At 33.2% G+C, this 15,726-nt stretch overlaps 1 protein-coding gene across 5 annotated transcripts in view; it reads right to left on the reverse strand.

Annotated features, from left to right (window-relative positions):
• Positions 1 to 15,726, reverse strand: part of LOC145241286 (TBC1 domain family member 15-like) — a 93,870-nt gene that overhangs the window by 35,834 nt on the left and 42,310 nt on the right. For 2 of the 5 annotated variants that reach the window (XM_080104032.1, XM_080104030.1), the window contains exons 6-7: positions 12,259 to 12,303; positions 3,463 to 3,657 (exon numbers count right to left, since the gene is read on the reverse strand). The exons of 1 other annotated variant lie outside the window; for it this stretch is intronic. In XM_080104032.1, the coding sequence (XP_079960158.1) occupies positions 3,463 to 3,657; positions 12,259 to 12,303 (240 nt within the window). The remainder of the gene's footprint in view (positions 1 to 3,462; positions 3,658 to 12,258; positions 12,304 to 15,726) is intronic. 2 more of the 5 variants (XM_080104031.1, XM_080104033.1) reach the window with 1 other exon arrangement.

Here is a 15,726-nt window from a genome sequence, read left to right on the forward strand (position 1 = left end):
CATTCAATATTCAGTTTTTTTTTGTTTTGTTTTTTTACAAATCGTCCAGTGGAGATATATAGACACTCCATTGTGTCGGCCACCCCCCAGCAGAATGTTACAGTTAGATGTCTGGTGACACTACTCCTGTGTGGTAGAAGCTGCACTTGCTGTTATTGCTTAGACCATTCATTTTCTTAAAAGCATTAGTCATAAAGCCTTGATATTGGACAGCCATTATAATTCTCTCCTGGTCGAAATGGAGCGATCCTCTTTTCAGCCACTATATGGAGCCTTCTTTATCTATATAGTCCTACGTGAATTTATTCAGAAAATACTTGGCATGTTGTTGGTTGGCCCATTCTTCCAATTTTTTGCAATGGAACTTCTTGGTGTATTTCTGGTGACTCTTATGGACTATTCTGTAGCAGACTTGTTTTTTTTGATTCTGTCTCATTTTAAAGACAATCTTGTCTGAAATGTTTGGCCAGTTTCGTGAGGGATGTAGTTCTGCTGGCTCTTGTTTCATGGTGTTCGTGTACCATTTTAAAATTTGGGAATTCAGATATTGTCTGGTGCCCATGATAGTTGCACGATAATGGTCAATCTGAGAGACTCATACCTCCTGCTCCTCTGGGCAGACACTGTTTTCAGTATATTACTTTGTACAGTGACAGCATTTTCCGTGTTTTAGTGTCCAGTCTGTTTATATCCTTTTGTGACTAGTCGACAATACCAAAACTGTATGTAATCACAGACATTGTTGGTTAATGGCAGTTGTTTTTGTAAATTCTGTTTTACAGATTTTCCTTACACATCGTATTATCTGCTGATTTTTCTCATCTTGACATGTGGAATTGAATCGCTTTCTTCTCTGCCAAAGTATATTTTTCCTGCTCTTTCGGTCCTTGATTTCAGTATCTTCAAGTTGTATGTTTTCAATTTGGACCTTCCCAGCTTTGATGGAGCACTTGCCACATTTGTCCAAACCAAACTTCATTTCAATATCTCTGGAGAAGTTATATACAACTTGAAAGAGTCGATAATTCATTTTCCGAGTTGGCATACAGTTTGAGGTCGTCTATGAAGAACAAGTGGATGACTCTTGTTTGGGTCTTGTTGGTGGCCCTGGCTCAGATTGTAGGGACTAAAGTTTTTGTTGAGTAACTTGCTTAACGGATCTATTGTCAGGCAGAAGAGGAAAAGAAATAGGCTATCCCCTTGGAAGATTCCGCTTTGGCTTTAATTTAGGGATTTTTACAATTGTTTGTGTCGCAGTAGTTTGCCACATTTGCATATGTAAAGCCATACTCCTCTCGATCGTTGGATTTCATACAAAGGCATTGCAATAGTCACGTATGAGGAACACTATCAAATGTCTTTTGGTAATCAATTCACACCATAGGTTTCTTTGTTTCTTATTCTCGAGGATGGTTTTATTGATTGATAACTGATCCTTGGTGCCTAGATACATTGCCCTGCACCCTGCTTGTTCTTTTTCCAAGTAAGCATCAGAGGAGAGATGTTGATAGATGCTGTCTGCGACCAGGCCTGTGAAGAGTGTGTGTGTATAATAGTGAGACAGCAGATGAGTTTGTACTTGCTAGGGCGTGGTGTTATTTGTTTTCACTATGAGGGTTGTATCACCCTTTAAAAGCTATGCTGGCATGGCTTCTTCACCCCCTTCAATATGCTGTTGAAGTAACTGCTATAATGACCCTGCAATGATGTTAGTTGTTTAAGCCAGAAATTGGGTAGATTGTCTATGCCAAGCTTTTTGCAGTTCTGGAACCCATTTAGCTTTCGTTTTACACGGTCAACTGTTATCTCTGGCATTTCTGGTTTATTTTCGTTGCCCCCCCCTTTTTTTTTTAAAAAACATCTTGAATCCATTGGGCTTCTTTATTGTATGTTACTTCGCTTTTGAAGAGAGGCCTCCAATAATTCTCTACCTCCTGCATTTTGGGCGGCTTATTTACCATTATTGTGTCCCTTATTAGAAAAAAAAATATTTTGCTTGAACATTTCGGTTTTTGCTTTCTTGTTTATTCTTTTGGCAAGCGTTGGGATCTTGCCCTCTAGTTCTTTGGCTACATTTTTAGCTCCTCTACTCTTGTGCTATATTTCAAAATGTATTTTGAAATAAAAGATAAGGAAACAGTGGCTAGGCTGGTTGGTTGGTTGGTTATTTTTGTTGTACGGCATATCAACCCTTTTCAGGTTATTTAATGCCAAATCCAAAGATTTTGAAGAAAAATCTTTTAATAGAATATATTTGTTGTTTTCAAGTCGGTTTCTATTTAACCCATAGTTGGGACCCTAACAGGTACTGCCACTTCAGGTCAGAGTGGACCTGGGAGCAATGGCAATTAAAGGGTGGCTCCACACTCCCCAAAGCCCGCACGCTAGGGGCTCACCACTGGATATAGTTTAAGGTCATATCCAGGACCAGTGGCTAGGCAGAATAAAATATTGCTGCATCACATGAGATGCAATTTCCAAATAAATTCTAACGTTTGACAACATCGTCTCATTTCTATGTTTTATGTTGTTAAATCCTATTTGGAATCATGACTTATGCCAGATGCAAACCAAATTAATAATTTCAGATTGAAATGTTAAAATGTATATTTTCAAAACCAAGTTAATATTTGTTTTAAAAACCTATAATAAATATGCTTAATATACCTCAGAAAAAGAATTAAAAATAACAAATGTTGGCGCTTGTTGACTAATCTTTAAACAAACTCATTTCAGGTGAAAACATTACGTACTTACGTGCAATGACAAAATTAGTATAAATTCTCCCCCAAAAGAGAACCAGGAGATGTGCTAGATGTATTAACTAAAATTCATCCACAATTATGTTCAGTTTAAAGGTGGATCCTTAATTAATCAAGGAGTATCTCTCTTATCTGTCAGAATTGGTAGCACAGCTCTTCCACATTAAATATACAATAAAACTCAATTTGATTAATTCTATTTTTATTTGTAATTATTTTTCTACTGGATCAATTTTTTTTTATAATTTATACAAATTACATGCAAGTATGTAATGTTTTCACCTGAAATGCGTTGATTTAAAAAAGACCAATATAAGCAAGCACCAAAAATGTCTTCCATAAAATGGAACTGCATCCATGTTATGTAAAGGTAATAAATTAACGAGCAAGCGATACACCAGCAGCACGGATAAGTGAAATAGTTTAATTTACACAGATCCAACAAATATAAAAAGTTAAGATGACAAAGACAATAAAAACATGCAAAGATTTTTTTTTTTTTTGAATGACAGGTTGAGGTGAAGGGGAGGGGGGTCTTATGAAGATGCATTACAAAAATTATACAAAAAAGTTGAGTAGTCTTGAAAATGGCAGTTGCTTTGGATAGGAGCGGAATTCCATGCTATAGGAATAGGAAGCTTACATCTTCCAATCCAGGAGTAAAAGAGAGTAATTCGCAGGTAGAAGTTATGCCAATTACCTTGGTGATGAGTTCAAATCCAGGCTCGTCCTGGTGGTTGATCTCCATACCAGCAATGTCTTCATTTAGAACCTCTGCCATCTCTTCTTTTGGCCGAGTACTCATAGTCTCTGGTTGTAAGAGAACGTCCTTAAAGAAGTTAGTAACTTTTGAGAAGCCACCCAGAGTGCTTGTGAACGGATCATTCAGAAATTTCTAAATACGAAAGGAGAGAGAAAAAAAAAAGAAATCAAACTTTTCTTTCTCTTTTTCCAGATAAACTCTGAAGAAACTATTTGAAATTAATTTTATTTTATTTATTTTTAAATCAGAATGTTCTCATTAGATTTGTAAAAGTGATCAGTTTCGACTGAGCATAATTAGGAATTAATTTAGAATGAAGGAAGGGGTAAATTAATTTGAATGATCTTAAAAACAAAATGTTTTATTGAATCTGCTCAAATTAGCCATTCCTACACACATCAGTTCATAAATTTTCAAATGAAAATCAAAGTGGAACAAATAATGACAGCAACTGAATGGGTCACAAATAGTCCAATATATACAAGCCAGAATCTTGATGTAAAATAGCAATAAACTATCATGATGAAACCAATCTTCATGTGTAGGATGTAAATAATTCATTTTTAAAGTACAAATGCATTTTAGTGCGATATTAACAGTGTTTGTCCAAAATTCATCCTATATTAAAAAAAAAAATCATCTGTATGTTGTACATACTTGTGACAAAAAGAAACTAACAAATTCCAAAAATCATGTAAATTGATCAAATTTTATTTTTAATTAAGAAAATCAAATTTTATAGCTAAGTAAGGAGCAACTGTTTTGAGGCGCCATTTTGAAGACAGGCTGAAGGAACAATGGAGAACTCCAATTCAAACTTGCAAAATTAAAGAAAACAATTCTAAATATGGGGAGAGGTGTGTAGGGGTAGGGTGGAAAATTTGCTTAAGTTGAATTTTCTTTATAAAAAATAAACATGATCAATTCACATGATTTTTGGAATACACTGTCGATCATATCCAGTATGTACATCGTACAGATTTTACCTTATGTTTTAAAAGTGGAATTCTGGACAAGCACCCAACATTTGGGATTTTTTTACTTGATTGATTTGTTGCCATTAAAAATAAAACCCTGATTCTACAAATTTTTTTCTTCAAACCAAAGCAATTACTTTTATGTTCGATAAACTTCAGCGTTTCAAAAGTACTAAACCCCAAGTTTTAATACTTGAGAGCAATTCACACCGATACCATCATTCCTAACATTTTCTATATAGCAGCCTGTTAGATTACCATCAGATAAAATTGGATCTTTTTGTTCCATGCACAGGGTAGAAAACCAACTGGAAAGGCAGAACGTTGCAGGAAGCCATGCCAAATCTAAACTGAGCATCGAAGGAGAGATGACAGCAGGCTGACAGAATTGAATGCTGCATTTTTAAAAAAAAATCTTTCATGGTCACCGACCTCACAATAATCATCATATCACAACTATCATATTTGTTGAAATGAACATGGCATGTGATAGTTAAGGTGTCATTTCATTTTAGAATAAACACCAAACTATTAGTTTCCAAGATATATGGGTTATAAAGTTATGAAACTGAACCAGTTTTGACATTTTTTTGCAAGTGGTTAGTACGGTATGACTGTGGGGACCTTAAGTATAGACATAATTGTCAAAACTTAAACGCAAGGATTCAAAATTTTTACTGAGTAGTTAAAGTTAGTTTTAGTAAATATTACAATTAGTAATCAGTGTTCAAATAATGAAAATTATTGAAAACCACACGTATTGTTACATATTTAAGTCGGTTATCATTACCATTATGGTTACCATGTTACCATTACGTCTCCATCATGCTCTACACGAAATCTAGAGATTACTGACTGCCATCACCAGCATTAGTCTTTATACTTCGACAATGAAAAAAAAAAAAAAATAACATCTGGTTTTAAAAATGATTTTATATTTTTAATTTAATTTTCATATTTTTATTACATTCAAAGAAAATATTTAATCATTATTTTCAACATTTTGAATTTTTATAACTTTCATACAAAATTTTTTTTTAAATCTAAAAATTTAACAGCAAGTTAAAAAAAAATTAAGTGAGAAAGTTAAAAATTTTGTTATTCAATTCAATCATTTTGTTATGAAATCCCTTTTGAAGTGTGGGTAATTTTTAAAAAAATATATACTACAAATATGTACCAGTATAAATTTTTTTCTCAATTTGACAGACGTTTTTGTTCTGGTTTGAAAATTAACAGATCAATTCAATTTTAACATTTGCAAAAGCATACAATTTAAATAAAAATTAAATATATCCAGAGACTTACCTCCTGTTTTATTTTTATCAACTTTATATCATTAAACTAGATTTAAGACTAAAATAAAAGGTTCTTGTCTAGTATTTCTTAAAAATCTGCATGATGTATATACCTATGATTAAACGAAAGTATATTCCAAGAATTATGTAAATTGATAAATTAATTTTACTTTTAAACAAGAAAATCTAATTGATTCACTGACTTAGTTGGATTTGAATCTTAGAATTCACCCTCAGCCATTTCTTTGTTCATCCGTTCATTCATAAAATTCTCAATAACTACTAATCACATTTTTCTGAAATTTTGCATGAAGTTAAAACTACCCATGAGGAAATGTAGCATTCTCAGATTTTTGATAAAAATTTTGCTTGCATCACAAAAAAAAAAGAGGGGGTGGTAAAAATGGCCAAAAATAGCACTTAGCGGGACACAGAATCCTTTCTGACCATAGATTTTGCTGAAAATTACCCAAAAGCAAGATTACATGGATATACATCTGGAAACGTAATATTTGAGCCCCAGGGTGTTTTAGGAGTGAAAAACTTTGTGGCTGATTTTATTTTTCTCTAAAAGTTCATATTTGTGTCTAAATAGGGTTTTTTTAAAATGGTACCAAATTTTAACAAATTAAGACAGTTTGTCAAAACTGTATCATTTGGCTGTTTTAGCCCTATGTTTTACATCAGGCCAGAGGTTTAAAATGGTCAAAATAGGTAACAGTTCTACAATTGATTTTGTAGAACTGTACAAGGGAAGTAACTGTTGTAGACTCGATTTTATAAATCGAGATTATGTATTCATAGAATGAACTTTAATACATGCGATTGGTTTACAATATAAGTTTACAAACTAGTAAGCAGTCAACTCATTTTTTAAAAGTGCCTTCTACACATGACTGAAGATCCGACCTTTATCAAACTATACTTTTGTGGGGAGGCAAGTAAATAAGAACATGTCAATTCGGATTTGTTTTACAATCCAAATTGACTACGCATTTATTCCAAGTCATGTTACGTGTGGATGTTAGGCTGAGGAGTTTGAATAATAAACTTTCAGCTAACGTTCATAGTCAGTCATGAAGATTTTGTCAGTGATAAAAACCTTCAAATTTTTGTACTTTGTACGTAGATCATTTAGAGTTTTATTAGAAAGGGTCTTTCTTGATCTGCCATGAAAAATAGAAGAATGAAAAGCCGTGTGAAGTGTGGTGCTGTTTATTTTACTGGCTGAAGTACCAGTGGGATTGCAACAAGAACAGCTGGATGTTCCATATTCCGAGAGAAAGTGTTCGCTTGAGGTAATCAGCTATAAAGTTAACCACATGACTCTTCAGTCCCACCACAAAATATGACAAAGGCACCATATAGCTTTTGGCTTGTTTTATAAGTATCCAGGAGCGACCGGCTTGCTTGCCATTTCGAAAAAAAAAAAAAAATCCAGTATAAATTATGGAGTTATGTTGAAATGGCCTACAAATTTCAATTGTTTAAAATGATTTTCTTTATAAAATGATTAAAAAGTTCATCAATTTACATATTTTTGGAATATATTTTTTTGTTTCGGCATGGATACAGATTTATTTTTGTTTCTTAATATATTTTTTTTCGGCATGGATACAGATTTATTTTTGTTTCTTAATATAGGGGGAATTCTGGACAAGAACCAAATGCTTCATTTTTAAACAGATTCATTTTAGATTATAGTTGGACAATCTTTTTTTATTATTGTAAGGACAGATATTGAATCTGAATAAGCAATCATTTGGTTTGAATTTATTTTGTCAATAGCTATGTTAATACTGCATTATAGAGATTGTGCCTAGGAGTAAAAAAATAAAATGCAATAATTTAAAATAATCTAACTCACTTTAGCTATATTATACAATCAGGAGTATCTTGAATAAAATGAGTTCTCAATTTGAAAATGTAGCATTACATGTTATTTGCAATTGTTAAATTTTAAAAAAAAGGAAAAAAAAAAAAAAGAAGGTTAGTATATAGTAGCATAAGTATGAAAAATCTGGAATTAAAAAGTGAAGTTAATAGAATTGCAAGGGATTTGTTTATAAATAAGCAAAAGTTATTTGAGATATGCAAGCAACCTAATTTTTCAAAACGCAAAAAGTTTAGTGTCAACGCCATTTATTCAATACTTACCTTTCCTAAGAATGGAAAAAGGTTAGTAATGAAACAATTAAAACAGAAGTTTTTGTTTGGTATAACCATGTATGTCATGTGGTTATGTATTAATTGGGGCAAAACGCTTTTAGAATTAGATTTCGGTATTATTTGCCAAAAGGAAAAGTTATTAGGTATGATCAACTGGGTTTAACCCTACAATCACCTTTAAACACATACACAAGGGTATGTATTTGATGGTTAGTTTAATCATAACTTCGAAAGGATTTGAAGTACTGACAACCAATGTTCTATGTGAAAGAACATTAAACTACCTAAATGGAAGAGCCCTTGAGAATGTTGAGGTGTTTAAATATTAGGAGGCACAAACAAAAACATGTATCACTTATACAAGATTCAAAATAAAGCCATCAACAAAGTGTTTAATATGCCAAATGTTGATGCGAACCGCATTGCTCTATGGTGCCGAGACAGGAGACTTTCAGCGACTGAAAGTATTCAATCATCACCATAGTCGTTTTATCTTGTGAATAAGTTTCCCCTTGTCTGTTGCCAATGCAATCGTGACACATTGGTCATGCTCCACCCAGTCTTGACAATGGTACTCATGTCGAAATTAGTAAAATATCCAAAAATTACGAAAAATGATAAAGAAAATTATTGAAAATAGTTTGCAAAAAAAAATAGCATATTATATTCAAACAAAAGGTTGTAACTTAATTTGGAATCTGTTTATTTAAAGTACATTTCAAAAATGATAATGGCAGATCAATGGATCATGAAAGTACATGTTTAATGTAATAATGTTACTAATTTGACGGGAGAAGCAAGTTCGAAAACAGTTTTGACAGTTTTCATTTTCATGTAATGGGTTAATGAGATTTAGAATAGTTTTCAGATGAAAAATTTTAAAAAATTTGATGTTAATATTTTGTCCCATAGTTTGTTTTTTGGAATAATATTGATAATTTGGTGTTCATTCAGAATAATGAAAACTGTAAAATTTAATTTCAACTGAAAGCAATTGTCATGTCGAAATTAGTAACATATTCAAAAATTATGAAAAGTGATGAAATAGAAGATTACCTTACAGATGCTAAACTTCTGACCAACCAACATTATGGATTTATGCAAGCCTGTTCCACAGCAGACATCCTAATTTCTGAACATATATACGATCCACTGGACAAAGCAGGGTAGGGTAGAGCGGTAGCTCTAGATATGTCTAAATATCTAAGGCTTTTGACAGGGTATGGCATGAAGGTCTTCTCAGGATAATCAGATCATACGGTATCACTGGAAGAATACTTAATTAAATCTTTCTTAGATAAGAGAAAAATTCAGGTTGTCCTCGACTGTCGTACATCCAAACAATATGATATAAATGTGGTAGTGCCTCAGGGGTCTATCCTTAGACCTATTATTCATAAATGACCTGACAAAATTGTTTGTGAGATGGGTATATATACTGACGACACCATGCTCTATAACAGACACGACAGGAAAACAAATGAACACATATCTAAAGAAATAGCAGAAACACTAGAGGAAGTCCTCTGATCTGTAGTGGAATGAGGACAAAAATGGATGGCCACATTCAATGCTGCTAAACTTGTTTCCTTCAATAATTACAAGAAACCTTCTCTACCACCAATAGCAATGGCCAAAGACTATCTGAAAGTACATCTTTTAAACTCCTCGGCCTAACGTTCACAGGAAACACGAGTTGGAACAATTACATTGAGAGTATTGCCAGAACCACTGAAGAAGGTAGGTTCTCTCTACCGTGCTAGAAAGCTACTAACGCCCAAAAGTATCCCGTACCTCTATAAGGCCACCATTTGCCCATGTATGGATTATTGTTGTCATATTTAGGATGGTGCATCTGCTAGACAAGGTTCAAAAGAGAGTTGCCAACCTGATAGGTCCTGAACTGTCATCTAAGCTAAACACATGAAACTAGTTCCCTTTGAAGTGATCGCCCCTGGTTGCAATGCATATGTACAGTTCCAACAACTTCTGGAAGGCCCTACGGAAATCCTCTTGTGAGAGCATGTCAAGGACGCTCATCACAGCTGCTTTCATCAATTATCTTATAACGACAACTTAGTTATTCCCTCAGCTCAAGGAAAACCTTAAAGTCACAGGTAGCAAGGTTTGGACTATGAGGAGAGTGATGCCCATCTTGGTCAAATAGTCTGACAAGCATGCAGTTGTAGACTGCACCTTTGGACAATCTCCCACATTTTCAGTTCTTCAAAGAATTGTGTGTACAGTTCCCACACTGACATCAAACTGCACTTATTGGCAGTCCTTATCCATGAAATTCTTTATTTGGCCAATCAACTTTAGTGTTCTGACTTCCTTACTCCTCCCACACCTCATTATCCCTAAAACTCCTTGCCTCTTATGCCACTCAAAAACTGATGCTCAATTCATGAAAGATGGTCCAAAAGCAGTCTGAAGCATTCCATACATTTTTGTGGCATTTTTTCAAAGTTTAAAAACAGAATTTTATTACATATCCTTCGCAAATGTCCTCATTGCATTTTTGAAATTTACCAGCCGTGATAAGCAGGCTTTCGTAGGGTGTATTGCAATTCCTGCTATAGCTGTTCATTTGACCTGAAATCATAAACAATGGTCGTCATCTAATAAGAAAAATCCAGGTTGTCGATGGTTGTACACCTAAACAATGATATAAATGCGGGAGTGCCTCAGGGGTCTATCCTTGGACCTCTATTGTTCCTACTATTTATTAATGACCTCAGACAAAATTGCCTCTGAGATGGGTATATATGCTGATGACACCACACTCTATAACAGGCATGACAGGAAAACAAATGAACACATATCTAAAGAAATGGCAAAAACACTAGAGGATGACCTCCAATCTAGTGGAATGGGGACAAAAATGGATGGTCACATTCAATGCTGCCAAGACTAAACTGGTTTCCTTCAATAATTACAAGAAACCTTCTCTACCACCAATAGCAATGGCCAGTGACTATCTGAAAGTACATCTTTCAAACTGCTTGGCCTAACGTTCACAGGAAACACGAGTTGGAACAATTACATTGAAAGCGTTCAAGAAGGTAGGCTCTCTCTACCGTGCTAGAAAACTACTAACACCCGAAAGTATCCTGTACCTCTATAAGGCCACCATTCGCCCATGTATGGAGTATTGCTATCACATTTGGGCTGGTGCATCTGCTACTAGTTTCTCGCTCCTAGACAAGGTTCAAAAGAGAGTTGCCAATCTGATAGATGCCAGTTCAGGGCAGGGCCTAAGCTTCAGCCTCTGTCCCATCGACGAAATGTTGCATCCCTCTGCCTGTTCTACAAGTATTTTAATGGTGAATGCTCTGGCGAACTGCAGACACTTGTGCCCCCACGACGTAGACACCCTCGACAAACCCGACAGGCAGCTAAATCCCACCTGCACACAGTACATATCCCTAGATGTAAAAGATCTTTATACTCCAGTAGCTTCCTCCTCAGAACTGCTAAACTCTGGAATTCCATTCCAGGCCACTGCTTCCAACTGTACTGACATGCAGAAGTTCAAGTGTAACGTGAACCAACATCTTGCTGCCCAAATCCCTACATAGTACCCCAGTAGTTGTTGCCTCTGATAGTAGCCCCCTACACCAAAGTGGCAATGTGCCTTGTTTGGGGTGAAAATGTAATAAAAAAAAAAAAAAAAATTAAAAAAAAAAAAAATGTATAGCAATAACATTCTGAATTTTCAAAAATCTATGCAAATTTTAAATACCTGTACAAAAAACGTTTGGAAACTTATTTAAATATACAAGGTGCCTTCGATAAAATTCCAGACGATGTTACTATCCTTGTTTGCTACATTTTAAAAATAATGGCAGATCATTGAATTGTGAAAGTAAATGTTTAATGTAGTGTAATATATTACTAATTTCGACAGGACATCGTTTTGGAAATTTTTCAATTAGTCATTATTATTTCGAACAAATGCTACTAATATATTCTAATGGAACAAAAAAAAAAAAAAAAAAAAAAAAAATGGATGCGTGAGCATAATATCTAACTCGAAATTTGTAATGATTCTTCCCTTCCAAATCCGAAGTGGTTACTAAAAAAAAAAAAAAAGCGCATACAAGCCAAACAATTCCCCAGAAAAAGGATTTATGCGCACAAGTTTAAGTTTTATCGGACATTAATATTGCAAGCTTCATGCTGGTGGAAGAGAGAGCAAAGGAGGGGGGGTAGATAACTGATGGCTTTGAGGTTTGGGCTAGAAAAAAAAAAAAAAAAAAAAATGCTCATTATTACTAGCTACTCACTTGTTTGTGCCTTACAGAAGGATTGCCAGAAAAAGCATCTTGAATCTGAAAGAATAAACGATCTTTAAGGGATGCAGTAGTTGATGCTAACAGAATGGACGACTCCCTAGGGAAAGTTCTCATCTTTGGAAAGAATCAACAGTTAACCATTTTCGACATTTGTAGGATTCAAAGAAAACGAATAAATCATGAATGATATGAACGAGATCGACACCAATTGTCGAAAGATAGAAACAAGGATTGATAACTTGTTGGATTAGAGACAAAAATAAGTTTCTTCAGTGGAAAAGAATTTTTTTTCAAAACATTTCCAGATCTCGTCTAGAATTCCACCTATATTAAAAAACAAAGAAAACTGATTTATATGGAACAAAAATGTCATATTCCAAAAAGTACACAAATTGATAATTTTGTTTTAAACTAGAAAAAAAATCATGTTTAATGAGGAAGCAAGGACGAGGTGTCTCACTGCCATCTTAAACAAAACGAGATAACTTAATTCAAATTTAAGATTTATTTATTTTTCGCTCGTAATAATTTATCTTTAATTGCTTAACCTTTTATGATCTGGTTGAACTAATTTGTTCAGTCATAAGTAAATAAATATAATGGCATAAATAAAATGGAAATTTATTCAAACACACCTTGTACATATTAGTTCAGTATCTGGTAGATGCCAGATACCTCTAGATTGCAACTGTCCATTGCTTACATTCAGTATGCCACCATCTAAAATTAAATATTTTTTTTTAATCATCTATATCATAATTCAGGTTATAAATGATTAAAATCAAAAAATTATTTTATGTAAAAAAAAAAAAAAAAAAAAAAAAAAAAAAGTGATTTTTGGAATATAATCTTTGTTCAGCGATGAGTATATACAAAGATTTTTCTGTATTTTTGTTCGAATACAAGGAAATTCTGGACAAGCACCAATTTTTTGTGGAAGATTGTATTTTCAAGTGTATTTGCAAATCCTAATGAATTTTTCAAAGAAGAAAAAAAATTTGGTAGGACAAAGTTTGGGTTCTTTTATACTGAATGAACAAAAAATATTGAATTTCAAGTAAAACAAAATGGAACCTACATAATGTTATGGCACAAATAACATCCAAAAATTACAAAAAATAAGGCAGAAAATAATTTTGGATAAAAGGAATTTGTAAAAATGAAACAAAATCACTGTATTACAAAAGAGACAAACTAAAAAAATCTGTTGCTTAGGTCACATGATGCATGTAATTTATTGGATAAATTTCTATTCCAGATATAAACTTTATCAACTGTTTTTCCATTAATTATTTTTCTTATTGTTTACCATAATTTTTGGATATGTTATTACTTGCGATATAATTACATAGATACCATTTATTTTTACTTGAAATTCAATATTTTGATTTTTGCTCATTTGATATAGAAGCATCCAAAGTTTTCCTTAAAACATATGGTTTTCTGCTTTTTTACTATCTGCTATCACTGGTTGGATTGACCTGCCTTTGTCCCTGAACAAGTATAGCATTTCTGTATACAGCAGCCCACTTTCATCGATCATTAGCTAATTCAGAAAATATAGGCAACTTATCCAAATTCCATAGACAAAGACAAACTACTTCTGGGTGTGAGAATGCTACTATATCTCCTTGTTGCAAAAATCTGACTGCCCATTAACATGTTTGTATCAACCAGGTAGCAAAGGATCTTATGGATGACCACTCCCTTAAGACACCCATAGTAATAACTTTGAAATATTTGTGGGGGAGGGGAGAAAAAATACTAGTGAATTAATCCTGAGAAATCCGAAGATTAACCTAAAAAAAATCCTTTAAATAAAAGGAATTAAAAACAATAATTGGTAGGAATATTAATACCAGTTTTGGTCATTAAAGAAAAAAGCTCCTTTATAAAAATAAAAAAAATTGAAAAATGAAGGATCATTAAGAGACGTTAAAATCGTAATTTTTTTCTTTCACAAATGAAAGAATTTTCACTTATTTTAATCTTCATGTATGTTTAGAACATTTTCTTGAAATAAAACATTTCAAAAGAAACCAAGTATTGCCTAGATAGGATAACTAGTCTTGGTTAAGTTATTTTAAAAATTGCTTTCCCTTAGCAAAAATATTTCATATGATCCTGGTACCATTTATACCAACATTTTTAGAGTCGTTGTACATTTTATGAAAGTTTGAGATTTGCTTTCATGAGAAATGAATTCGACCTTATTTTACATTTTTTATGACTATCATTACATGCTGTATGACCGAAACAGCGTCATATGAAAATCTTCCTGCATATCAAGTTTTGTTGAAATTCACTATTACTTTTAGAATCTAAATGAAGAGTTGGAGCATTATTTCATGATCTATTCATGTAGACTAATGCAAGAATTTAATCTTAAGCCCTTGTCCATTTATATAAATCTTAGTCGTTTGTGTGTTTGTATGTCTGCTCAAAAGTTGTCATCTGCGTCAAACCAACATGAACCTGATACTGTTAGAAAAAGCAATCAGACACAATATGGGGGGGGGGAATTTTTATGTAGAAATGTTTTGTTTGAAGGGGGGGGGGTCAGATAAAAATCTTAGTTTTGACACCGTTAATCATGCAAGTGCGAATGGTAGATTTGTTGTTTCATTTTAAAAAGCTAAATTTGCAACGTGATAGCATTGGTGGCTGTCTTGGTTCAAGTTATCGTGTGTTTGTTTACGAATTTAACTTTTGCAAGTTAGTGCCCACCATGCTACATTTTTTTTAATAACGCTTTCTCTTTCCTAACTTTTTAAATTTTCAACTTCCTTATGCCACCAAAGTTGTTTTTTTTTTTTAACTATTAAAATAATAAATTAAAATATATTTAACCGTATTTTACAATCGTTTCTTTTCATGTCATACACAGAGTCGTTTGTATGCATGTATGTCCAACTAAGGTTCCAAAACTACTAACCAAAGATACACAAAGTTTATTTTATTGATTGGGGTTGCCCTGAATGCACACCTAAAATTTAGAAAAATATCCGAGGGTAAATTGGTCTAAGGTTTATTAGAAGGTATAACTAATTTGAACATTTTATGATGTGATTATTTACCAGCTTAGAAAATGTACGCACATTTTTTTTCCATATTTAAATTTTAATAAATGTTTACTCCGGATTTTATTGGTATGACTTTATGAATTTAGTGAAATAAGGCTTGCTTGATGCTTAACCACAACCCCCCCCTTCTGAATCCGCACTGCTTGATGAGCATAGTGAAGCAAGGATTGCTTAATTCCAACTGTACCTCCTATTTAGATTTTTTTTTTGTTTGTTTCCTCCCGCTGGTTAATGCTGGGGTCATTCTGCTAGTGAAAAATAAAAACATTTTTAAAAAAGTTATCAAAAGATTAGATTCATTTTAGTAACTCATTGATGAAACTAAACTCTAAAAATGTGTGGTTTTGAATTATCTTAGTTTACATGAAGACGTACA

This window comes from Euprymna scolopes, chromosome 20 (assembly GCF_053919585.1).
Source record: "Euprymna scolopes isolate OS-2025 chromosome 20, ASM5391958v1, whole genome shotgun sequence".
Classification (NCBI taxonomy): domain Eukaryota; kingdom Metazoa; phylum Mollusca; class Cephalopoda; order Sepiida; family Sepiolidae; genus Euprymna; species Euprymna scolopes.